Source organism: Rattus rattus, chromosome 12, assembly GCF_011064425.1.
Source record: "Rattus rattus isolate New Zealand chromosome 12, Rrattus_CSIRO_v1, whole genome shotgun sequence".
In the NCBI taxonomy this organism is placed as follows: Eukaryota; Metazoa; Chordata; class Mammalia; order Rodentia; family Muridae; genus Rattus; species Rattus rattus.
The window spans coordinates 59,653,218-59,678,193 of record NC_046165.1 but is presented as its reverse complement, the minus strand read 5'-3'; the positions used below and the strand labels follow the sequence as shown (position 1 = coordinate 59,678,193).

General features: G+C 43.6%; 1 protein-coding gene across 1 annotated transcript in view; it reads left to right on the top strand.

Moving 5' to 3' along the window:
- Window positions 1-24,976, top strand: part of Kif13b (kinesin family member 13B) — a 153,007-nt gene that overhangs the window by 72,510 nt on the left and 55,521 nt on the right. The window contains exons 9-19 of the mRNA XM_032918154.1: window positions 516-628; window positions 1,647-1,758; window positions 9,745-9,957; window positions 11,156-11,266; window positions 12,217-12,351; window positions 17,326-17,456; window positions 19,296-19,382; window positions 20,921-21,111; window positions 21,510-21,720; window positions 23,139-23,301; window positions 24,566-24,712. Of these exons, the coding sequence (XP_032774045.1) occupies window positions 516-628; window positions 1,647-1,758; window positions 9,745-9,957; window positions 11,156-11,266; window positions 12,217-12,351; window positions 17,326-17,456; window positions 19,296-19,382; window positions 20,921-21,111; window positions 21,510-21,720; window positions 23,139-23,301; window positions 24,566-24,712 (1,614 nt within the window). The remainder of the gene's footprint in view (window positions 1-515; window positions 629-1,646; window positions 1,759-9,744; window positions 9,958-11,155; window positions 11,267-12,216; window positions 12,352-17,325; window positions 17,457-19,295; window positions 19,383-20,920; window positions 21,112-21,509; window positions 21,721-23,138; window positions 23,302-24,565; window positions 24,713-24,976) is intronic.

Genomic DNA, 24,976 nt, shown 5'->3' with positions numbered 1-24,976 from the left:
TGTTAAAAAGTTAAGCGGATCATTTAAATAAGATGAAAATGTTTAGAAAATATTTTTGACTTGTTTAGAAAATATTTTTGACTTCTAGAACAAATTTGTTACACAAAAGTCAGATTGTTTGTTTTTATTTTTAATATTAGCCAAAAATGTAAGTATTTTGTCTCAGGCTAATATTTGTGAAATTTTAAACACAGTTTTAAATCATTAAACTTTTGATCTTATAAGCAATTTTGTTTATATCTCTGAAAATTATATCAATCTCTCCAAAATGTCCCATTTTATACCATTTTTTCCTGAGGTCATCAACTTCCTTGTTTCTCACTACTGAGTTAGCAAATTGAATAAGTTTTGTGCTAGGTGGTGGTTTTCTGCAGTGTTTAGTACCAGCACAAAATAACTTTGCAGTAATGACAGATAGCTTGAGTTAAGGCCGGAGACAATAAGCCATTCGAGGGAGTCAGCCTGTTTTCAGTGTTCATTAGCTGTTTGCTAGCATGTGTTGATTTTCTCTGCAGACATCTGGAGAGAAAGTGGGCAAGCTGAGCTTAGTGGATTTAGCTGGCAGTGAACGAGCCACGAAAACCGGAGCTGCGGGCGACAGGCTGAAGGAGGGCAGCAACATCAACAAGTAAGCTTTCCAGAATCACATTCTTGAATCGCTTTATGGGGCTGATAGAAAAATAGGGGAACATCTGCGTTTGTTGGAGAAAGATGATCTGGAATGGTTAAGGCAATGATGAATAAGCAGTTTGGACTTTTTTCTAGTGTTTTCTATGGCCCAGGCTCATTTTCTCATCTGTGGAGTTGTTTGATGGGATTGGCGATCACAGCCTCCAATCAGGTCAGGGCTTCTCAACAATGGTCCTATTGACATTGGGGCTTAGATGACTCCTTTTCCTGTGGGTGGAGGATGTTTTACATTGTGGGATGTTTGATAGAATCCTTGGTGCCCGCTCACTAAGTGATGTGAGTATCCACTGACTCTCTCCTGACCCCCCGTTGTGACAACCCGGTCTCTTCTTGTGACTTGCTGTTATCCATGGAGCATAGTCATCCTTCACTGGTTCTTGGCTGTGCAAATAGACACTGTGCCAGCCACATTGGGCTGTCCCTTTAGTCTGCTGTTGTATTAGTCAATATCTCAGAAGCAAGACTTTATGAAGTAATGTTTCATTTGCCAGCTCTGTCACATATATAGTTTTACCTCAGGCTAAATCACTACCTCTTCTTGGGTTCAAATCTTCCCTTTCCTCAGGTGAGACATTAGCCAGCAGGTAGGAACTATGGAACACTTCTCCAGCACTAGGGTGTGCAGATGTCAGCTAGTTAGCACTATTGCTCTAATCAGTTTTTTACCTTGGGCACCCTTCTTGAGGGTTATCTGTTGGTTATATTATTATCTTCACCCTAGTTTACCAGCTTACATACTTTATCTGCAAAAATGAAAGATCAACAGTGTTAAGTATTTTTATTACTTCATGTAGCTCAGATGGACAGGAGCCTTTAGGAGCTTGGTCTTGAAATCAGACAGCAAAGTGCTGACCACAGCACTCCTTACATGCAGACAAGGACACCATCCATCCTTGCAACTAACATGACATTTGATATGTTCTGGCTTAGATAATTGGGGTTTTTGTTCCATGCAGGTCCCTCACAACCCTGGGTCTGGTTATCTCTGCCCTAGCCGATCAGGGTGCTGGCAAAAACAAAAATAAATTTGTTCCCTATCGAGACTCAGTTCTCACATGGCTGCTCAAGGTGAGTCATTTTCTTTGTCCTTCATTAGTGTTTTAGTTAGTGATTCACTCTTGGTTGATTTTACAGTGGACAGGTCCCCTGGGATCTTCCTGAGGGTGGTGTGGGAAGTGGACATCAGGTTGGGTATTAGAGCTTGTAAACTAGGTGACAACTTTGTAAAGGTGTCAGAGTGGAACAAAACCCTCTGCCTTTCTAATACTCTCCATGGTTCACTGGAAACAGAAGCAGGCCCTGGAGAGGTACGTGGTTAAGAAGAGCTCCGTCCTTCCAGAGGACCTGAGTTTAATTCCTAGAATCCATGTAGCTTAGCTCACAGCTGCCTGTAACTCCAGCTCCAAGGGATCTGACACCTCTTCTGGCTCCTAAAGGTGCCGAACTCACCTGCAGAAAGCTGTACAGTGACACATACAGTTAAAAACAAGGAAATAACTTTGTGTGCCTGGTGTAGCTTAGTGCTGACTCATTTTCTCATTGGTAAAATGTACTGTACTTACTATTTCTTACTATAGTGAAACAGGGGCCTCAGGGAGCTTAGTAAATGACTGAGTCTTTGGTTTTAAAGATCAGCCTTTGCCAAGGGAAGTACTTTCTCTGACTATACACACTCAGGTTTTTTTCCCTGAACCCCCAATAGGGTTTCTTTGTGTAGCCCTGGCTGCCCTGGAACTCACTCTATAGACCACACTGGCCTCAAAGTCTTCAGGAAGAAAATCTGATAACATTCTTCTCCCTTGGACTTCCACAGAGGCATTTCTAGTCATACACAGCCATCCCCTGATGTGTCTGATTTAAGATCAGACTCTACATGGCCACCGTGACTTGACTTAAGACAACAGGCAATCTTCTCTTGTTGGCTCAATGGCTGTCCACAAAGCTGAGCTGTCAGCCCTGTTTCAAGAGAATCAGGTGTCAGGCAGCCACGCCCATGCCTGGCTGGTTTATGTGGCTGTGCTCTTAGTAAAGATTCGTTGAGACTCTTCATTGACTTTGCCTGTTTTTGATTGAAAGTGAGGGAAGATGTTCATAATATGTGAACAGTGAACCAAAGATGTAACTGCAGCTTCTTTGTGGTGATCCAGATTAAAAATAAGGCATGCGTGTTGAGTTTCTGCATTAGTTTTTTTCATCAAGACTTGTATTATCTGTTTTATATCATATTTGATATTTGTACCAAGAGCCTAAGTAGGGGATTTAAAACCTTACTCCAGAGCCTAATGTTTGCCCCCACCTCTGCCCGGTGCGTGAATCTTTCCTAGTCTACCCCCCCCCCCACACACACACCTGATGGTTGTCTTTCAGTGTTGGTGTGAGACCAGCACACCCCAGCATGGCTTCCATTGAGCTCATAAAGTGGATCACCTTTGAAGGGATGAGTGTATGAGGATGCACCAGAGGTCGGGCTTTCTGTCATCCTTTTTGGCTTTGGAGCCAGGGTCTCTCACTGGGATCTGGGGATAGGGAGTTAGGCTAAGCCGAGTGGCCAGTGTGCTCCAGAGATCTCCTAACTCCCCACTGCTGGGATTACAGTCGTCTGTCATCACACCAGACTTTTATGTAGGTGCTGGGGATCAAACTCAGGTCCTTGTATGGACACTTGATGTTTATCACTGTCTGGAGGTAGATCTCCTAACTCCCACGTCTGGGGATAAGCAAACTCTGACTCCCACTTTTTTTTTTTTAAGACTATTTATTTTTTTTATATATGAGTACACTGTAGCTGTCTTCAGACACACCAGAAGAGGGCATCAGACCCCATTACAGATGGTTGTGAGCCACCATGTGGTTGCTGGGAATTGAACTCAGGACCTCTGGAAGAGCAGACAGTGCTCTTAACCACTGAGCCATCTCTCCAGTTCCTTGACCTCCACTTTTATTCTTTGTTTGTTTGTTTGCTGTTTCTTTTTTTTTTTTTTTTTCTTTTTTTTTTTTTGCAGACAGGGTTTCTCTGTGTAGATTGGCTGCCTGGAACTCTGCAGACCAGGTTGGCTTTGAACTCACAGAAATCTGCCTACCTCTGCCTCCTGAGTGCTAGGATTAAAGGCTTGCGTCACTACTCCCTGGCCTGCTTTTATTTTTAATGTCAATTCTTTAGTGGATGTCATGTGGATCTCTTACTGAGCTGACAACCATTTCCCTTGGACCTTCTTTGTCCAATCCACTCTTCCGTTTCTAAATTCACGGGAACTTTAAGTCTTTTCAGTAACTGTCTTCCAGGCCCTTAGAATCTTTAATGAGTGGCTTCAAAGGCCTTTTACAGCTGACCTAGCTTTCGTTTATTCTCTCTAGCATTGTAGGTTCTAGGTGAGTGAAGATGGCTTGGTGCTTTAAGACTTTATTCTTACTTGTCACTTCCTGCTCCTCTCTCTTCTACCTGCCACTATGGAGTGTCTTGTCTTCTAGGTTTCTTCTGTTCTTTGTGCTTCCAGACCCTGGGTTTAGCTCTTACACAGCATTGCATCTCCTATTAGATGGCAAACCCCACAAGAGGGGAAGAGCAAGCAATCCCAACTCTAGTCTGAATTAGCACGCCGACCTTTGTTCCGGTAGTTCTCTCAGCCTTTCTGGGTCTCGAGTTCCTAGCTGCACAAGGAAGTAATTTGATTAGATGACTTCAGAGTTCTTTCAGCTTGAAAAGAAAAATTCTGACTTCTAAAATGAAATTTCTTCCCATTGTCCATTTAATTTGCATTGCCACATTTGAAACAAAGCTTGTCTGATCTGCTTAATTAAGGAGTAAACAAGAAACTATAAACTTTCTCTTGGATGCCTGCCCATTCTTTTGTTCTATTTTCCTTTTTGTTCAAGACAGTGTATTGCTGCTCCAGGTCATTTGGTAAATCAGGCATGGGGAGTTTCCTTTTCTTCTAAGCATGCCGTGGCAGCTTGCTTTCACCCCTGGTGGTTATGGTTACAAGTCCTGTTTGTCACTCATGTTTGCTGTGCCCATGGGGAGACTGTGCTGTAGCCGTTAGGGGATGTGTGGCATCACTGGTGTGTGGCACTGCAGGCGTTGGGACTTCACTGCCCATCTGAATGTGTTTGGGGCGCCTCATGACAGACCTGGGGCATTGACAATTGAAATTAGTGTCTAGGAGTGAGAAGAGAATCAGACAGTCCTGATTGACATATTTCTTGCCTTTTTATACATAAAGAGCATATTTTCTTCAATATGATTATCTCTTTTTTTAAATGAAATTTTCAGTAATGGATGGGTAAGCACACATATATATTGTCTGTGATCGTATTAAGCTATTGATACCTTGTGAATTACTGTGTTTCTAATGTCAGAACAGAATAATTTGAAGTGGTATCAGGTGATCTGACTCAGCCTTCAGGCCTGAAGTTGTGGTTGCCAAGAACTAGTTGTGGGTGTCTGTGTGGGAAGGGAGGTCTGTTTGAAGTTGTTGGAATTGAATGTGGAAAACCCTGGGATGGAGCAGTGCTCAATTTGCTAGTTCTAGATTGTTAGGCATGTTGTTGATGGGTTTGTTTGCTTGTTTTTGTGTTTTGTTTTTCAGAACAACCCTGCTTTCCTCTTTAAGAAGGTGGGGTTACTAATGGTTGGATTCAGAAAAGGCAGAGAAATGTATAAAACTACAAAATTCTCCAAAAATTTATATGTATTAAAATTGGAAAAATATTTTTTAAAGACTTATTTATTTTATATATATGAACACAATCCTGTTACAGATGGTTGTGAGCCACCATGTGGTTACTGGGAATTGAACTCAGAACCTCTGGAAGAGTAGTCGGTGCTCTTAACCACTGAGCCATCTCTGTAGGCCTGGAAAAATATTTTTAAAATTAAGAGTTTTCGGGGTGGGGGATTTGGCTCAGGGGTAGAGGGCTTGCCTAGGAAGCGCAAGGCCCTGGGTTCGGCCCCCAGCCCCAAAAAAAAAAACCAAAAAAAAAAAAAAAAAAAAAAAAGAGTTTTCTAAAGATGAATACTGGTCAAATCTGTCAGCTTTCTGAGTCAGCTTTCTTGTGCTGTGGTGAATGTCTCTCTGAATTTTGAGAGTCTGTCATTCATTGAGATTGCCTTTCTGACAGGGGATGTTGAGTCTTTACGTGTTCATGTATGTGGGTCTGTTCACATGCGTGCATGCGCGGAATCCAGAGGACAACCTTAGGTGTTGTTCCTCAGGCCCTGTACACCTTTAAAAACATAATTTTAAAAGTTTTATTTGTATGTATACATGTTTGCCTGTGTGAGTTTATATGCACCGTGAGCATGTAGGAGCCAGCAAAGGGCATTAGAATCCCCTGAAACTGGAGTTGTAAACCATCTTGTGGGTACTGAGAACTGAACTCATGTCCTCTGTAAGAGCAGTAAGTACTTTGATCTGCTGAGCAATCTCTCTAGGCCCTTAACTGTTTCTGAGAGACTCTCTCACTGGCTTGGAGCTTATCTAGTGGGTCAGGCTTGCTAGCAAGTTCTGGGGATCTGCCTTTCTCCATGTGCCTGGCACTGGGGTGGCAGGCACACACTGTCATGCTTAGCTTTTTACATGGATTTGGAGCACTGAGTTCAAGTTCTTGCATTTGCAAAGCAAGCACTTTTATGATTAAACTTTTTCTCAGCTCTGAATATTTTTTATGTGTGTGTATATATGTGTGATTGGGAACGCATGTACACAGGTGTGCATGTACTTTAGTGTACCAAGATGGGTGTTGGGTTTCTTCCTTTACTGTTCTCTACTTTATGCACTGAGACAGGGTCTCTCACCTGAACCCAGAACTTGCTGATGTAGCTTGTCTAGCTATCTTTCTTCAGGGACCCCTGTCTTTGCATCCCATGCTCTGGGATTCTAGGTGGGCTGCTGTCTGCTTGGCTTTTACATGAGTGCTGGAAATCTGTTCTGATCCCAGTGCTTGTATGGCACATGCTTTCCCCACTGAGCCATCACCACAGTCCTGACTTTTTGATATAGCTTAGTTTTTATAATGCTTCCAAGCCTCACATGGTATAGTGAAGTCTGCAGTTATCTCTGGGCCTGTAACACCTTACTCCACAGGCAGTGCTTGGAGCTAGGGCCTTATGAGCTGTAGATTAAGGATGAGCCAAGGCTGTAATTGTCTGGATGCCTGAATCAGGAGTGAGTGTTGCTCACTTCCATGATGATAGGCAGAGCTCAGGGCCTGTTTCCATTTTCACCCCTTGGGTCTCTTCATAGGGCCACCTTATTCCTCCTGAGAACAAGAGGAGCATCAGCTGCTTTTACTTTAATATCAGAAGTGACTTGCCCTCACCGCTGTCACCTTTACTGTATTGCCGGTTAGAGGCCAGTCCATAAATGCTGACCATCCAAGGGAAGAGCCTAGTTAGGACTAGTTAGGATTCAGGAAGCCATGATGGCTGAGGGACTCTGCTGAAATGGAGTGACCTTTAGCATCTTTTGCATGGTTAGTGAAGTGGGAGTTGATTTGGCGATTTCAGATTTTTTGAGGGTTGCCAAACACCAGCCTCAGCTTAGAGAGGGGTTCTGAGGAATGGGGTGTTTGGGAGCGATGAAAACAAATGACTTGAAGTCAAAGCATGGGTTGAAGCTGGTGACCTCAGCTCTGCTCTGCTCTGCTCCAGATGGCTTTCCAGACTGCTTTCTTTCTGTTCTGCTTTCTCTCTCCCTGGTCTGCTTTCTCTGGACAGCTCGCTCTCTATGTTCTCCAAGCAGTTCTCTCTTGCTATTCTAAAAAATTTCTCTGTTAGCTTATCTCCTGCAGATCATAAGCCCAGTCTTTTATTTTACATATCAATCTAGTCATTTACTCAAGGTTTCCTTTTAATTATCCTATGAATCAGTATTCTGTGACCCCAGCCCCTTAATTCTCAGGAGACTGCAAGCACGTATGTTCTTTTGACATTGCAAAAGAATTCAGAGATCTTTTTTTTTTTTTGGTTCTTTTTTTCGGAGCTGGGGCCCGAACCCAGGGCCTTGCGCTTCCTAGGCAAGCGCTCTACCACTGAGCTAAATCCCCAACCCGAATTCAGAGATCTTATTGCCTCTGTTAAACACAGCCAATAAACTAGCTGGGTGGGACCCTGTGCTGAAATTACCATTTCTATCACACCTGGGCTTGACTCTATGACCTTGAACTGAGGAATCTCCCCTCTGTATCTTTTTAACAAACTGACTTATAGTATAGTTGTCTTCCTTCCTGTGAAGCCCGCTCAGATAATTAATATTGCATACTTGAGAAATATTGCACATTTTCAAACTCATGTTTTTAGAGTTCTTTTCTACAGCCTTAAGGACTGTCCTGAAGGTTCCAGCATTCATCATTTTCCTGAGACATTAGCCTCACCTTCACCTTCCAGACTCTGTGATTATCATGGCATCATTAAGGGGAGGGTGGTGCTAACCTTGTAAGGAGGAATGTGAAATATGCACTTTACTATACAAACAAGCTTCATGCCCACAGCCGCCATCGACACTCCTGGAGGCCCATGCCTACTGGTCCTGTCCCAGGGACAGGAATCCTGTCACTCTGTCTCCACCAAGGCTAAGCTGGACCAGCAGAGGAGTGGGTTTCCCTTTTTCTTTTCAGTCCTGAAATATATATAACCTAGAGCACGTGTGCTCCGGCCACAAGTGTTCTCTGAGTCACATAGCTCATTATTGTTAATGTTCTGATTAGCAGCCATTTGTCTGACTCTTTGAAACAGTTATTGAACCTGCAGATGAGTGTCGATGCTGGCTTCCTTAGTACCTTTGAATGAGCTTCAGGAACCATTATGTAGAGCACGTGCTAGTGTTTTCTAGAGTGCTAGCTGAGGGAAGAAAATGGAGCCTCTGTAACTCAGCTTTTGTTGTGGAGGGCTCTAATTGTCCCTTAGGTTTCAGAGCTGGACAAGATTCCCAAGAACTTGTTTGTACTAGCAGGACAGGCAGCCCTGTGGAGGAGAGTGTAGGTGAGCCTCCTCAGGACTGGGAGTGTGGCTCAGTGGCACAGCACTTGCTATACGCTGCGAGCCCTGGGTTCCATCCCTAACTCTACCAAATTCCCCAGAGGATCTGACACTGTGAATGTCCAGTTCCTCTGAGGTTGGCTAGCCGTTGAAGTCTTCATTCTGAGCAGAACTGCTCAGAATGGTATCACATTGCCTAATTAACGGGATATACTATCTTTGGATTAATTTTTACTTAAAAAATGAATGTAGTCTGTTGGGTTTTCCTATTCTTTCTTGAAAAAAAAAATCAAAGGGTTTGTGGTTGTTTGGGGTTCTTTTTGTTTGTTAAGAAAAGTAATTAGAGCTGGGCATAAAGATGCTTTCAGTTCCAGTGCTCGGGACACAGAGGCTGGCAGATGATAGAAGTTAAGGCCAACATGGTCTATAGAGAGAATACCCGGACAGCCAGGAATACACAGACAAAAAAACCCTGGCTCAAGCCCTGCCCCCTGCCAAGACCACCCCCCCCCAAAAAAAAAAGGAAAAAAAGTAATTGGCAGAGAAGTAACAGTTTAGGGTTGAACCTCATGAGTGTGAGCCCCTGTCTTAGTCAGGGTTTCTATTCCTGAATAAACATCATGACCAAGAAGCAAGTTGGGGAGAAAAGGGTTTATTCAGCTTACACTTCCACATTGCTGTTCATCACCAAAGGAAGTCAGGACTGGAACTCTCACAGGTCAGGAAGCAGGAGCTGATGCAGAGGCCATGGAGGGATGTTACTTACTGACTTGCTTCCCCTGGCTTGCTCAGCTTGCTCTCTTATAGAACCCAAGACTACCTATGCAATGGGCTGGGTCCTTCCCCCTTGATCATTAGATGAGAAAATGCCTTACAGCTGGGTCTCATGGAGGCATTTCCTCAACTGAGGCTCCTTTTTCTGTGATAACTTCAGTTTATGTCAGGTTGACACAGTACAGCTTCTATTTTGTCTTTACATGTGTTTCGTCTTGGGCTATTTTATTCTTTCAGATTTTAGCTTTCTTTATGTGAAGAATTCTTCCAACTTAAAAGACTCCTCATTGTTTTCTTCCTGATAGGACAGTCTGGGAGGTAATAGCAAGACCGCCATGGTGGCCACTGTGAGCCCAGCTGCTGATAACTATGATGAAACCCTTTCAACCCTGAGGTATGCAGATCGAGCAAAGCACATCGTCAACCATGCTGTGGTGAATGAGGATCCTAATGCTCGGATTATCCGAGATCTCCGTGAAGAGGTGGAGAAGCTCCGTGAGCAGCTGACCAAGGCAGAGGTATGAGGCACAGCTGGACAGACCCTGGTGCTGAGGCTCATCTTGGCAAGCTGCTATGAGAATTTTCTTCCCTTGATTCTGTTCTTTTCTTAAGTAGTACTTTGTAGGAACTTTTTTTTTTTTTTTTTTTTTAATGGCTGTTGAAAAGGATTGCATAGAAAAAAATTTCTTTCCATTTTTGTCTAGAAGGCTGACAGACTAGAATATGCAGGATGAGAAATAGTAGAGACAAAATATGTGATTTAATTTTGTTCAGAAACTGACGGCGCTTACAGTCCTGGGAAGGGAATTGGATTTTTCCCCTCCTTTGTTAGCCCTCAGTTAGAACAGAAGACATCCTCTCCTTTATAACCCACCCTTTCCTGTTATGGGTGTGTTATGTTTGTAGAGCAATACTGTAAACTCTCAGGACGGAAGAGAGAAAGAGGCCAGAGCCTTGCCGTGTTCATTCTGTGGCAGGAGATGCTTAGGTTCTGTAACGAGGTTTGAAGATCACAGTGTAAGCACAAAATGTCATGCTCAGGGCTCCTGCTGTGGTTAGTGTTTCTGTCCCAGGGACTTGTCTTTGGAGCTAGCACCATAGCCCTTTCCTGTCTAATCATCCTTGTTGTGCTAGAAAGGCAAGAAGCTTTGACATGGGCACAGCAGTTACTGTAGTCATGTTTGTTTTTCTATTGAATTTTATCCTGATTTTATAGTTCTTTAAGAATCTTGGGGTGAGGTTTCCGTATTTCTTTTATTTATGTCACCATCTGGTTGTTTCTCTGTTTTAAGACCGAGTGTTATTAACACTGTCCAGTTTGCAACATGCTTCCATGCAGCTTATGTAGCTTTGAGTAAATTTTTGAAATCAACATTAGAAAGAGATTGAGATGAAGCATGCTTCTGAGTCTAGGTGTACAACCTATTGAAATTAAAGTCATTAGTCCTCTGTAAATAACAGGGACCATCTAGCTCCTTAAATGTAGTGAAATCCTCACAGTGTTGGAGGAAGGTTGTCTTCCTGAATGTGCTGTATTTGACTCGGTAGGTCCGAGGTCCTCTGAGTGTAGGTGCTGTGGACTGTGAGGACCACCACCTTGCTGTAGGTAGGTGGAGAGCTCAGTGTCAGGTGACAGCCTTTGTCCTTTCTCAGCCACCTGATTACTCTTTCCTGGCACTGAGTAGTTAATTTCATGAGGTAACATTTTGTTTTTAGGCAATGAAATCTCCAGAGCTGAAAGATCGCCTGGAAGAATCTGAGAAACTCATCCAGGAAATGACTGTGACCTGGGAGGAGAAACTAAGGAAAACCGAGGAGATCGCGCAGGTTTGTGTTTGGGGCAGGTGGCTGGGCCTCGGGTGGTGTTGGGTCTGTAGATCCGCTAGGGCTGCAGCTAAGACAGTCAGTCTGAACGTAGGATCTCATAGCTTCAGTAGCTTGTTTCCCGTGGCAGAAACGAGTGGGTTTGTGCTGGGGATTGAGATTGAGACCCCATGCATGCACCGGGCTGCTGAACTATGTATTTTTTTAAGAATTCATACATGCATACAGTGTATTTTGATCACAGGCACTCCCCACTCCTTCCCCCTAACTCTGTTGTTCACTCCTAGTAGATGTGTGACCATTCACTGGGGCAACTATACCCTTTTAAGAAAACTGACTCTCCTTCCCTCAGCAGCCATCAGCTGTCACTAATTCAGGATAGGGACTCCTGAACCCCTACAGCCTCCATTCTGGAATGTCGACTGGCTTGGTTTTGTATGGAGCCAGCCATAGCTTCAGTGAATTCAGGACTACAGTGGCCCTGCCATGACAAGGGCACAGTTTCTCTTCTTCCTTGATGGACCCTGACCCTTGTGGGGAGGGGTTTGATACAGATGTCTATTTTTGCCAAGCACTATTTTTAAATTTTAAACTTATTTTTCTGTTTTAAATGTATACTGATGTGGACCTGGTCAGTGACTTATAGCTGTGACCTGAGGGGAAACATTAAATTCTGTGTAACTCATGGTGGCACAGGCAGGAAAAGGGAGTGTGATAGATGTGAAGGAGAAGACATGGACGGCTTGAAAGGCCTTTTGAGCTTCATAGAGGTGTTCTAACCTTCACTCTAGCAACCTGGAACTGTTTATACATTTTGGAAAGAAGAGAAAAATATGATTATCTTTACGTTTCTCAAGAATGCTTTATTTGCAGGTAAAGACATGGGATAGTCAGATCCTCTGTGTCTTGCTGCCTCTGTGCTGGGAATCACTAGTTCTCTGATATGTTTGCAGGAGCGGCAGAAGCAGCTTGAGAGCCTTGGCATATCTCTTCAGACTTCTGGAATCAAAGTTGGGGATGACAAATGCTTCCTGGTTAACCTGAATGCGGACCCAGCTCTGAATGAACTCCTGGTGTACTACTTAAAGGTGAATGCATGGCCTTCTCAGAGCTGGAGCACTCTGTGAGATATGGGGAACTGTGGTCCTTACCAATTGCTTTTATTTCATCAACTGGAGTGAAGGGCAGTCTTGGGTTTTGGGGATCAGTTATTGTTATCTGTCTTTGAGTGATGTCATCGAACTACTTACATGAAAAGAATATTCTGATATTATTTCCAGCAGGTTAAATATTATACCCACCATTATTTAATATAATTTTATAAGAAATACTTTCTTAAACATAAGAGGAAATAGTTAACATTCTTACTTAGTGACACCTAATAGGAAATTGGTTTTCATTATCTTTTAGGAAAAAATTTAGCAGTTAAAATAGCAACCTATTAAAAAAACAAAAAGGAGAGCTGGTCATCTTGACATTGGGAGGATCAGAGTGTGAAACAGAAAGCAAAACATAGTACACATTGAAATCCGAAAACCCCAGAAGACTGAAGAACCAGGAAGGACCTTGAGCACGGCCCAGTCAGATGTAGGCGTGCCTCACATTGCCCTAGAGCCTGAGTTAATTACACATAGATTCTAGCCCGGTCAGTACATACCAGGTGTAGTTTCTTCCTCTCAGATACATGATTAACGTGACTGAGAAAGTAGAGCTGGCTTTGATGATGTTGCAGACAGTTGTAAAGAATGTAATTTTACTTCTAAGAATACTCACATTGGCTAGTGGCCTTTTGCTTTCTTTTACTGTGATAAAAGACATGACCAAAACAACTTCGTGAGGAAAGGGTTTAATGTTAGCTTCCAGTCCATCATGAAGGAAGCCAGGACAGAAACTTCAGGCAGGAACCTGGGGGCAGAAATGGAAGCAGAGACTGTGGAGGAACACCGCTTACTGGCTTGCTCCCATGGCGTCCTCAGCTTGCTGTCTTAAACATCCGGGATCACATGCCCAGAGGTGGCCCGGGCTTTCCACATCAGTCATTAACCGAGAGCATGCCCCATAGACTTGCTCCCAGGCAGTTTGATGGAGGCTGCTTCTCAGTTTAGATTTCCTCTCCCCAAAGGACTCTAGTTTGTTTCAAATTGACGATAAAAACAAACAAACAAACAAACTAACTAACTAACTAACTAAAAAAACTAACCAAGCAGCACAGCTAGTTTCCTGCTTTTCATTGAGGATATGCTGGAATAATTGCTTAGTGTCATTTTGGTAAGTCCCCTTTTTACTGCGTGTCTTACATAATGTTGGCAATGCTGTGAGTTAAATAACATCTTTACACAAACACAGATGTGTGCAGATCTAGTGCAGAGTCAAGGCCTTGCTGGTTCTTTACACACTGGAGGAGGTTGCCTCTGGCTAGCTTCCTGGGTTCATGGAAGATTGGATGAATTTTTATAGACAAACACTGTACAGCTCTACTGTATTCTCTATTCTGCTTTCTCCCACACATGGTATTTTTGCCTATTAAAAATACTATGTTGTGTTGAAGAGAAGGCTCGGTTGTTAGGAGCACTGGCTGCTCTTCCAGAAGATCCTGGGTTTGGTTCACAGCACCCATGTGGTGGCCGTGGTATAGGCTTTCAATATTAGCAGTTGGGAGGCAGAGACAGGAGGATCTGTTCTACTTGAGAGTTCCGAGACAGTCAGAGCTACATAGTGAGAGACCATATCTCAAACAAACAAACAAACAAACAAACAAATCCAACTGTCTGTAACTCCAGTTCTGAGACATCCAGTACCCTCTTCTGGCTTCCAAAGGTACCAGGCACACAAGTGACTCAGACTTACTTGCAGACAAAGTACTCATACACATAAAATAAATAAAAAAATTAGAAATAGTGTCTTCACAATTCTCATGGCATTTTTGAACAGTGTTGGCAGCATTTTTTTTATATACTGTATACTTGTCCAATCACATGTACACAACAGATGCGTGTAGTGTGGGCATGCATGTCAAGATCAGGGAGCAGCCTTGGGTGTGATGCTCATGAAGGACATCTACCTCCTTTGAGATACCATTCCATTGGTCTAACATTCACCAATTAGTCAGGATTGCCTGGCAGGTGAGCCTCAGGAGCCCTCCTGTCTCTGCCTCCCTAGGACTTAGATAGCAAGCATACCTGGCATTTGCAAGTGGGTTCTAGTGTCAAACCCAAGTCCTCATGTTTGCAAGGCAAGGAATGTTCTCTCTCTCTTTCCTAGACAAGCATCTTGAGTTAGAGCAGAGGCTGCAGATGCTTGTGGACTTAGGAATATGCACAGTATAATGAAACTGAGGCACACTGACCTAGGTTCCTAGAGTCTGGAATTACTTCTGTTTCAGAGATGATACAGTCCCAATTACAGGGTGCACAGAAAACCAAAACAAAAAAGCAACCTGGTTGATGTCTGTTCTATAAGTAAAAAGTTCAGTAAATCAGCAGCAGCTGTTTGGAAAGGGACTTTTGGAGGAGTCAGAACATTTCTGGCCCCTTGTGTGGAGGAGCTGGTTCTCTTCCAGAATAGTCAGCCCCATTTGGGCCTAGTCTGAGGCAGTGCCAGGCTCACCCGATGGCAAGACCATACTCATGACAGGGCACATTCAGAAGGGTGAGCTCAATCCAAGAATGATCTTTTTTAGAAAATGCCACCATGTGGGATGGGGGAATCTGGAGGCTGTACTTTAAGTCAGTTTGTGGATGCTACTTCAGATGTGATGACTTTACTTCTAGGTGACTCCCCACATCATCTCTGATGTCCTTCCTGTGTTCAGGTTGTAGGAATTTCTCCTCTACAACATTCCCCTCCATTTATTCTGCTATATCTCATACTGTCAGCTTTTGGAATCCTTACACAGATAGAGACACAGTCCATCACTAGCTCATCCGATTTTGCTTGCCTTGTATCATCTTAATGTAGCTTTAGGTACTCATTAGATAATCTTTTGTGTGTGTGGGGGTATGTGGGGTTTGGAGCATGTGTCTGAAACTGGGTCTCAGGCTGACCTTGAATTTAACAATCTTCTTGTCTCATCTTCTGAGTGCTGGGATCGGCCTGTGTAAACCTAGGAGATAGTCTTTAGGAAATTTCATCTTCTTTCTGCTGTTGTTTAGAGCACACTGTTGACTTAAACATTGAACATTAAGGAGTTGGCATAGTTGAGCCTTTTGACGTTAGTGTCTGGGATCCTAGTGTACCCTCCAAATCACTATAGCCTCAAGTGAGCGACTGAGATTGTCCTTTATAATATAAATTCTATCTGGGACTCTACAGTTTCTTGTGTTTCTAGGGATCAGTGCCTTTCTGATATTTGGTGCTTAGAGTATTTGCTGAAAATGAATTTCTTTTTCTACAACTTGGATTATACTTTTTTCTGTTTGAGTTAGTGTCTTCTGTTCCTGCTGACTTGTAATTTGCTCTGTCTATAGTTACTACTGCAGACTGTGTCTTGTGTTGGCTGTACCAGTTGTAAGAGTCTTGGATAGGTTACAGTTCAAATAAAGAGGAAAATAGCATTTGCAAAACAGAAACTCAGTAATGACTGGTTGCTTATGTCCATGAGGGCTCAGAGCAGATAGAAATCGGGATAACCCTGCCTTGTACAGTTTCTATGCTAATTGTGATGGTGGGTATTAGGTATTTTTCTCTCTTCTGGGTGACATAAATATAAACCAGATCAGACCAGATTAAAAGTAGATAAGTTCAGGTTTATTAGGTGCTGCTTCAGGGCAGGTTGATCTGTCTCAAAAGAACCGGGTTAGGGAAGTCTTGAACCCTGGCTAAGGCAAGGAGGCTTTATAGACCTTAGGCGTGTAAGCTAGGAACTAGGACTGTGCCCGGGTGTGATGAGAAGCTGGCACCTGGGCAGGCACTTAGACAGGTGAGCTGTATCAGAGTGGAGGATTACGTTGGCTGCCAGGAATGCAGAACTGAACATTTGGAGCCATTCCTTTCTTCAGTTTTCAGTGTGGGTGGGGTTGGGAGACGGAAGGCAGACAGGGTTTCCCAGCATGTACTGGGGAGAGCAGTGAGCTCCAGCTGAACAGTGGGCAGGAAGCTCTGTTCAGTGTCAGGTGGGGAAGTAACCTGGGGCAGTGTGACAGTGACTAGGTTGCTGGTTCAGTTCTGAAGATATTACACTAAAGGCTGAAACGGAGGGGTTAGAGAGATGAATCAGTGGTTAAGATCACTAGTTGCTCTTCCAGAGGACCTAAGTTCAATTCCAGGTATCCACATGGTAACTCACAACTGTCTGCAGCTCCAGGCCCTCAGGATCTGAAGTCATCTCTGGTCTCCACAGGTTCTGCCTGCCCCATGGTGCAGATGTACATGTAGGCAAAACACACATAAGCTTGAAAATTTAAAAAAAAAAATCTTAAGGAAAAAGAAAGACTCTGAAATGAGGCACATATGTGGAGGTCAGCGGAAAATTTGTGGAAGTCAGCTCTTTCTGCCGTGCTGGTTCTGGGGATTGAACTCAGGTTGTCAGGCTTGGCAGCAAGCACCCTTACCTGGTGAGCCATCTTGCTGGCCCCCAGATGCTTTCTTTAAACAGCTTTTAATCTTTGTAGTTGTCTCCTTTTGGTTGAGACCACATAATTTTGTTCCCTTTTCTGTCTCCAGAAAGAGTCAGGTAGCCATAACTGGCTTTGAACTCCCTGTGTCTCTGAGGCAGCCCTCAAACTCCTGATCCTTCTTTCCCCACCTACAAGGGCCAGCTCTGAAACCGTAGTTTTCAGACCACATGTTGATATATTATTGATAACTTGGCTTAAACTCTGAGAATGATGTAAAATATTTAGAATCAAGATGGTAACAAATAGCAAATGTACAGACATGAATATAAACTTTTATTTTAAGCTTTAGTAAGACAGCAACTGGAGGGCTATTGCTTATTTTAAGGAATTAGAGCTCATGTAATGATCTTTAGGGGCCACCATCCATTTGCTTTCAGAGTGTGTAGTGAGGCTGCTGACCGAAGCTGATCTTAGCAGTATTCACAGTGAACTTTGCTTCTTCCTTAGGAGCACACGCTGATAGGGTCAGCCAATTCTCAGGACATCCAGCTCTGTGGGATGGGCATTCTCCCTGAGCATGGTATCATAGACATCATGCCCGAAGGCCAGGTCATGCTGACTCCTCAGAAGAATACCAGGTAACATGCTTAAATTACTGTGAATTCCATGAGGTGCAGGAGGATTGAAGGATATTGGCCTGCTTTTATTTTCAGCCTACTGAAGTCACCCTGTTATGTGCCACACCCTTTCTATTTAATCTTAGCATCTGTCACATTCTCACACCCACTCCCATGTTGTCATTTAAAAAAAGATTTATTTACTCTTTAATTATGCATATGTATTATGTGTATGTATATGAAGGTATGCATAGGGATGCAGGTGGTTAGAGGTGTCAGATTCCGTGAAGCTGGAGGTGCAGGTGGTTGTGACCCCCTGTCATTGTCTTCAGACTCACCAGAAGAGGGCCTCAGATCCCATTACAGATGCTTGTGAGCCACCATGTGGTTGCTGGGATTTGAACTGAGGACCTCTGGAAGAGCAGTCAGTGCTCTTAACTGCTGAGCCATCTCTCCAGACCTTTTGTTTGTTTGTTTGTTTGTTTGTTTGTTTGTTTTTTTCTGGAGGTGAGGACTGAACCCAGGGCCTTGCGCTTGCTAGGCAAGCACTCTACCACTGAGCTAAATCCCCAACCCCCTTTTGTTTCTTTCTTAACTCGTTGTTTTTGAAGAATGGTACCATAAAGCCTTAGGTGTGCTAAGCTTAGCACATCACAGCTCTCTATTTCAGCTTGTGCTTTGAATGGCCATACAGACAGAAGCAAACGGGTTTAGTGTTTAAGAATTCACACAGGAGCAAAGTTTGAGTAGAAATGAGAATTTGTGTGGCTGGAAGTGCATAGGAAATCATGGAGGCAGAAAGCCAGGTAAGAGCATAGCTTAGTCAGCTGTGCTGCCTAATACTGAGGAAGCTGAGGCAGAAGGATTGTGAGCTCAAGGCTTACATAGTGAGAGCCTGCCTCAGGAAAGCAAACAAGGTTTATAGCTTTACAGAGCTTAAAGAAACTCAGACACTGGAGTGTTCAGGGGGCTCTGCAGAGGATATGGAATCCAGAATAGACTAGGATTGCGAAGAAGACTCAAGAGGCTGGAGAGCGTGGGACCTTGTCTCTTGATGAGACAGTAAACAGTTTCTCTCTGGAGGTAGAGTTGATCATGTTTAGTGTACAGAAAAATATAGTTTCAGTGGAGCTGAGTTTCACTTGAAAAGGGAAGGAGGAAAAGGAGAGGACCTCCATGTGAAAGAAAGGGAAGGCCTTCCATGTCAAGTGAAAGAATTTGTCCTTGACAGCCCACTTCTCAGCCAGGGAGTGACTTGGCAGGACAGATGCGTGGGGCTGGTATCCTGGGAATATGCACAGGCGTAGTTTGCTACTTGTTTCCTGTGCTTCCAAATTCTTTCCATGCTACTGTTCTACCCACCATGTCTACAATGAAAGTTTGCTATGGAACTAAACAGCTCGGCTGACATGATGCCACTTGTCATGATTGAAAGGATGTGAAGGTGGTCTCTGCCATGACAGAATTCCCTGTAGGTCTCATGCTGCATCCTTGGTATCTGCCACTGTTTCTGGAATCTGGCCACTTGACTGACTGTATCCAACTGGGTTGGCTGTGCTTTGATTCATTGCTTAGTCTTTCATTATTACTGTCATGGCTCCATATTTACTCCTCGCTACTGTCCAAGATATTCAAAGTTTTGAGAAACAGAGAGATTGATCTCTGACAGTGTCATTAGTGAATACGTAGAACTTTGACGACTGGAATACTAATGCTTAATGTCATCAGTATTTGAGGAACGTGATAATGATGTACCTACAAATATTTAAATTCACCAAGGCAGGTTTTATTTGAGGAAATTTAAAGCAGTGAAGCAGAGAGTGTAGTAATCCTATTCATGTTGTCCTCTTTTCCCCACAGAACATTTGTCAATGGGTCTTCTGTCTCCAGCCCCATCCAGCTGCACCATGGGGACAGGATACTATGGGGAAACAACCATTTCTTCAGGTATGACATTGCCCACATCTGTGAAAATGGAAAACCATTGAAGACCCTGTTCTGAAATAGAAGAGTCATTTTTTTTTTAAAGATTTATTTATTTTATTTATATGTTAGTACACCGTAGTTCTCTTCAGACACTTCAGAAGAGAGCATCCCATTACAGATGGTTGTGATCCACCATGTGGTTGCTAGGAATTGAACTCAGGACCTCTGGAAGAGCAGTCAGTGCTCTTAACCGCTGAGCCATCTCTCCAGCCCTAGAAGAGTCATTTTAAAGTGTGAACATCATAAAGTGACATTTATTATGTGTGTGCTCATGGTTGTATGATTGATTATGTTGTATGCATAGCTTACATGTCTGTTCACATATATGTGAACCCCAGGGCTTAGAATGTCAAGTTTCCTCATCGAAAGTACTAAGCTTTTGTACATTGCTTTATTTTTCTTCCCAGTGTAAGAGCACCCCCTCCCCCAATTAATCATTTTTTTTCCTGATGGATACACTCTCTCCGTCTGTCAGTCATCTGTCTATACACACTGCTATTTTTATTTTTGCCTGAAAAGCAGTAGTAGAAAAGCCAGGAGGTAGTTTCCCAAAAGGAAGTTAGTAATTTCTTTCAGCTTTCAGTTTTTAGTGAGTTTCAGCACATCAGACACTGACGGCTTAAAGTGGGTCATATATTCTGAGACAGAATGAGAAGTCTTTGGGGAAGTGGCTGCTAGAGTGAACTGTGCCTTTCAGAAAGGCCATGGCTGTGGTCTACCATTTTCTTGGCATTTCCCTGTGGCTTAGCTATACCCCTGCAGCCATGAAAGAAGGATTCAGATCACAGGGACAAAAGGGCCACAAAGGAAGTAGCATCAGCCTTACAGTTCTCTTGTCAGGGCACTAGAAATCTTCCCTCCTAGTCCCCTTGGGTGGACTCTGTTCAGTAGCTGCAAGAGAGGCTGCAAAGGAACGTTCTCACCTATGACCACAACACTGTTTCCCAACATGGCTGCTGCTGTTTTGCATGGTTAGGCAGACTAGCTGCTGTAGAATTCAGAGACTGGTCTTTTCTCTTGTCCTTGACCAATGTGCTTCAGCTGTCAAATGGACTTTTCTCATAACTGTTGCTGATCCTTACCTGTATGCTGCTGCTGTTTTAAATTTATAGGAAAGGTTAGATGGGTACATGCTTATGGGGAATGCTTTTCAGTTCTTTGCTTTTTATACTAAAGTGTTACTAACTGGTCTTGAAGCCCCTTAGATAGATAGTTCTGTATTGCTTTTGTGTGCACTATGGTATTTTACTTCTACAGTCTTTGGAAACTTGTCACCATGCCTAGTTCTCCATCCTGAAGTGGTCCTCAGCTTTTCTGTATCACCCAGCTTGCAGAAGTGTGGACTCTGCTGTATCCACTGTACACACATGGATATCTTATGTCTACTACTAGAGTATGAAGCTGTTCCATTTGCTTGTCCGCGAGCAAATGCCACTAAGGCATGGAATGAGTAAGTATCCTCGTTCATTTAAAAGCAATGTCTCTTATTTCACCCCAAGACTCAATCTGCCAAAAAAGAAAAAGAAAGCAGAGCGAGAGGACGAGGAGCGTGAGGCATCTCTGAAAAACGACAGCAGTTCTGAGCAGCTGGATGCCGACGGCGACTCCTCCAGTGAGGTGTCCAGCGAAATCAACTTCAACTTTGAGTATGCACAGATGGAGGTGACCATGAAGGCTCTGGGCAGCAATGGTGAGCACAGGCTGAGTGTGTTTCTGCTGACACCTTCCCTGGATGACCTCTGAACTCTGTGTAATCTACTATAATGGATTGTATTTGCAGAACATTCATTTTTCTCTGCTATGATGGACAACATCACTGCAAACTTGTCCTCATGGTGGAATTTCCTAGGTTATATTTGCCTTCTTCTCATATTTCTGGAGCAATTGCCACAATCTAAGTTTCATGCAGAACTTACTTTAGCCCTTTTTCCTGCAGACAATATGAAGTGTATGTAAAGTATGTAACACAAGTAACTGGCAGTAAGAGAGCGAAATTGCCTCAGATGGTATTGGGTTATGGCAGTTTGAATGATGGATGTCTAAAGTATACTTTCTTATTCATTATGCTTCTTGTTCCCACATGTTTAGACCCAATGCAGTCCATATTGAGCAGCCTAGAACAGCAGCATGAGGAGGAGAAGCGGTCTGCTCTCGAGCGCCAGAGGCTCATGTACGAACACGAACTGGAACAGCTCCGAAGAAGGCTGTCTCCAGAGAGGCAGAATTGTCGCGGTGTGGACCGGCTTTCCTTCCATTCGCCCAGTGCCCAGCAGCGCTTGAGACAGTGGGCTGAGGAGAGGTAGGTGTGTGCAGGAAGGCCTGATTTGGGTAGCTCTTATACTCCCTACCCGGGAAGGTTCTGGATAGGAACACTAGATGATGCTTGCAAAGGCTAACATTTCTGAGAGTGTTATAGCTGGGCTTTACTGCAGGTCTCCCTCCCTCCCTCCTCCTCCTTTGCTTCTTTCCCATCCCTCCCTTCCCTTTACCTCCTCCCCCTCTTTCCTCTTTCACTTTTCTTTTTGTTTTTGTTATTTTGAAATAACAAAAGTTGACTTTGAAATCACTCTGTAACCTAGACTGGCCAGGAACTTAGAATCCTCCTGCCTCAGCACCCTGAGCACTGTGATTGTAGTTCTCTGCTTACATGCTGCCTATCTCTGTCTTTTTTTCTTTCTGTGTTTCTTAAACAGCACTGAGGATGGAATCCATAGCCTAGCATATGCTAGTCAGGTAGGCCGTCTACCACCACACTGCAATCCAACTTTTTTTTTTTTTTTTTTTTTTTTTTTTCGAGCTGGGGACCGAACCCAGGGCCTTGCGCTTCCTGAGCAAGCGCTCTACCACTGAGCTAAATCCCCAACCCCCCAATCCAACTCTTAATTTTCATTTTTGGAAAGATGGGAATTGCTGGTATATTCAAGTTTCTTTAAAACTGCCCATGGTATCTGCATTTGTGATGCACACCCCTAATTCCAGCACTCAGGAGGCTGAGACAGGCAGATCTCTGCAAGTTCAAGACCAGCCTGGTCTCAGGGCAAGTTTTAGGTCAGTCAGGGCTGCATAGAGAGAACCTGTCTCAAGAAAACCATCAACAGAATACCATGTTAGATACTGCCCATTTTCAGTCTGTGACCTTTGGCTTTGAATAAAGAATACTTTACCACTGTATCATGCTTTAGTTTCTGAAGTTTGGTAGATTTTTCTTTTTAAAGGGAGAAAGAAAGTTGATATCTGGACTGATGAGGTGAGGTAGGTACAGCATGATGCTAATATGATTGTAGAGTACCAGCTTGATCTCGTATGGCCTAATTAGCATGGCACTAAATGCCGTCTCCCACCGTTGGAGGGTGTAGTACTAACTTCCTGTTACTCCGATCTGCATATGGATGTCATCCTTGTCTGCTGGAGACTGACAGAGTCAGTCCTACTGAGTCTCCAGACCAGTGAGGATCTGGAATTGATCAGGATGCTTTGTGTTTCATATGTAGTTGACTTTGCAGAGCTCTGAACCTACCCATGGATAGCTTGTATGCAAGGAGTGCTGTGCTTATGACGTGATCCAGAGACCAGTGTGTGCATGGGGCGGTGTCAGTACCCTGTTCCTATCTTCAGAAGAGAATTTGAATGAGCTGATTGTGACCATGGTCTCCATATGCTGTTTTGTGTATTATTGCTACCTGCCTCTACCAGTCCTGATTTTATTTTATCTTAAAGAGAAGCAACATTGAATAACAGCTTGATGAGGCTGAGGGAGCAGATTGTAAAGGCCAACCTGCTGGTACGTGAAGCTAGTTACATCGCAGAGGAGCTGGATAAGAGAACCGAGTATAAAGTTACCCTCCAGATTCCAGCCTCCAGTCTGGATGCCAATAGGAAGGTGAGGTATCCATCCTCTACACAACAGGGATGCCATCCCAGAGGCTGTTCTGGGCTCTGTCCTTGTGACTGGATTAGTGGGAAGCTATTTCCTTCTGTTTTCTGAGTTGTATGTGTCTGCGTGTGTACATGCTTGTGTGTGTCTATTAGCTGCTAGGCATGCACTCCTGCTCCCCTTGGACCTATCCTTCATACCTGCTTTTTGTTGTTGTTTGAGACAAGGCCTCAAATTCAAGGCAATCCTTGTTCTGGGAGTACAGGTATGAGCTACCACACCTTTCTTGTATTTTTGAATTATAATTTATAATAGTTTAGGCTGGCTTTGAACTCCATGTCCTCCTGCCTCAGCCTCCTGAGCGAAGTATTACGTTATTTCCTACACTGGAAACATCCCTGGTCTCAAAAGAGTGCAGCAGTGGCACTGAGTACGTACGCAGTGTTGTCCTGGCTCTGCCTGATCGTCTATTCTTTTAGACATTTGAAGTAGGAAACTTATGACATGTTTTGCCCTCAGATGAGTGACTGGGGCACCCTAGATAATTTACTCTTGAAGATATTCCAGGTGGCTACTCTTAAAAATTTACTTTTTTTTTTTTTTTTAAGATTCATTTTCTTATGTACTCAGGTGCTTTGTCTGCCTGTGTGCCTGCAGACCAGAAAAAGGCATCAGATTGTAAGCTGCCTTGTGGGTGCTGGGAATTGAACTCAGGACCTCTGGAAGAGCAGTCAGTGCTCTTAACCACTGAGCCATCTCTCCAACCCAAAGTTTACTTTCTTAGCATTAAGATTCTATTCATTTAAACAAATGAAAAAAAAAAAAATCACCAGTTTGGGGATGGCTCAGTCAAAGGTGCCTGCCACTGAGTTTAACAATCTGAGTTTGTTCCCTAGGATCCACATGTTGGAAGGAGAAAACCAGCCAGTTCCTGCACGATGACCTTTGACCTTTATATGTGTGTGCACACGCACGCACGCACACACACAGAGAGAGAGAGAGAGAGAGAGAGAGAGAGAGAGAGAGAGAGAGAGAGAGAGAGAGAGCATAGTAAAATAAACCTCCATACTTTTGGAAATACGTTTGTTAGTTTGGGGTGATGGCCACTCCTGTAATCCCAGCCTTTAGGAAGTAGAGCAAAGAACAGAGGAGGATCAGGAGATTGAGGCTAGCCTGGGCTCCATGAGATCCTGTTTCAAAAGAAAGAAAAAGGAAAAAGTTATATATCTAACAAAGCTAATTTTGCCTTGTTGACATCTCCTGTCCGCAGCGAGGCTCTCTCCTCAGTGAACCTGCCATCCAGGTGAGAAGAAAAGGGAAAGGGAAGCAGATTTGGTCTTTGGAAAAGCTGGAAAACAGGCTTTTGGATATGAGAGACCTCTACCAGGAGTGGAAGGAATGTGAAGAAGACAGCCCGGTAAGCTGCTGAAGACCCCCTTCTCTGGTAGTCCGAGAAGGAGCCACAGCACAGTGAATCTGCCCTGCTCCGGGGACATCGAATGATTTTCCAAGATTGTTGTTCTGGTTTTAAAGTAAAATTTATTTTAATGCTTAAGTTGTTGAGCTAAGTTAGTAGTTTAATAGTCGGTCATGCATAGTTTTGTTTGTATCTCCTCGTTTCTCTTTGGATTCTAGCAGAATCCCCTCATCCATCTGTTAGCGAGTGCATCTGTCTCTGGTT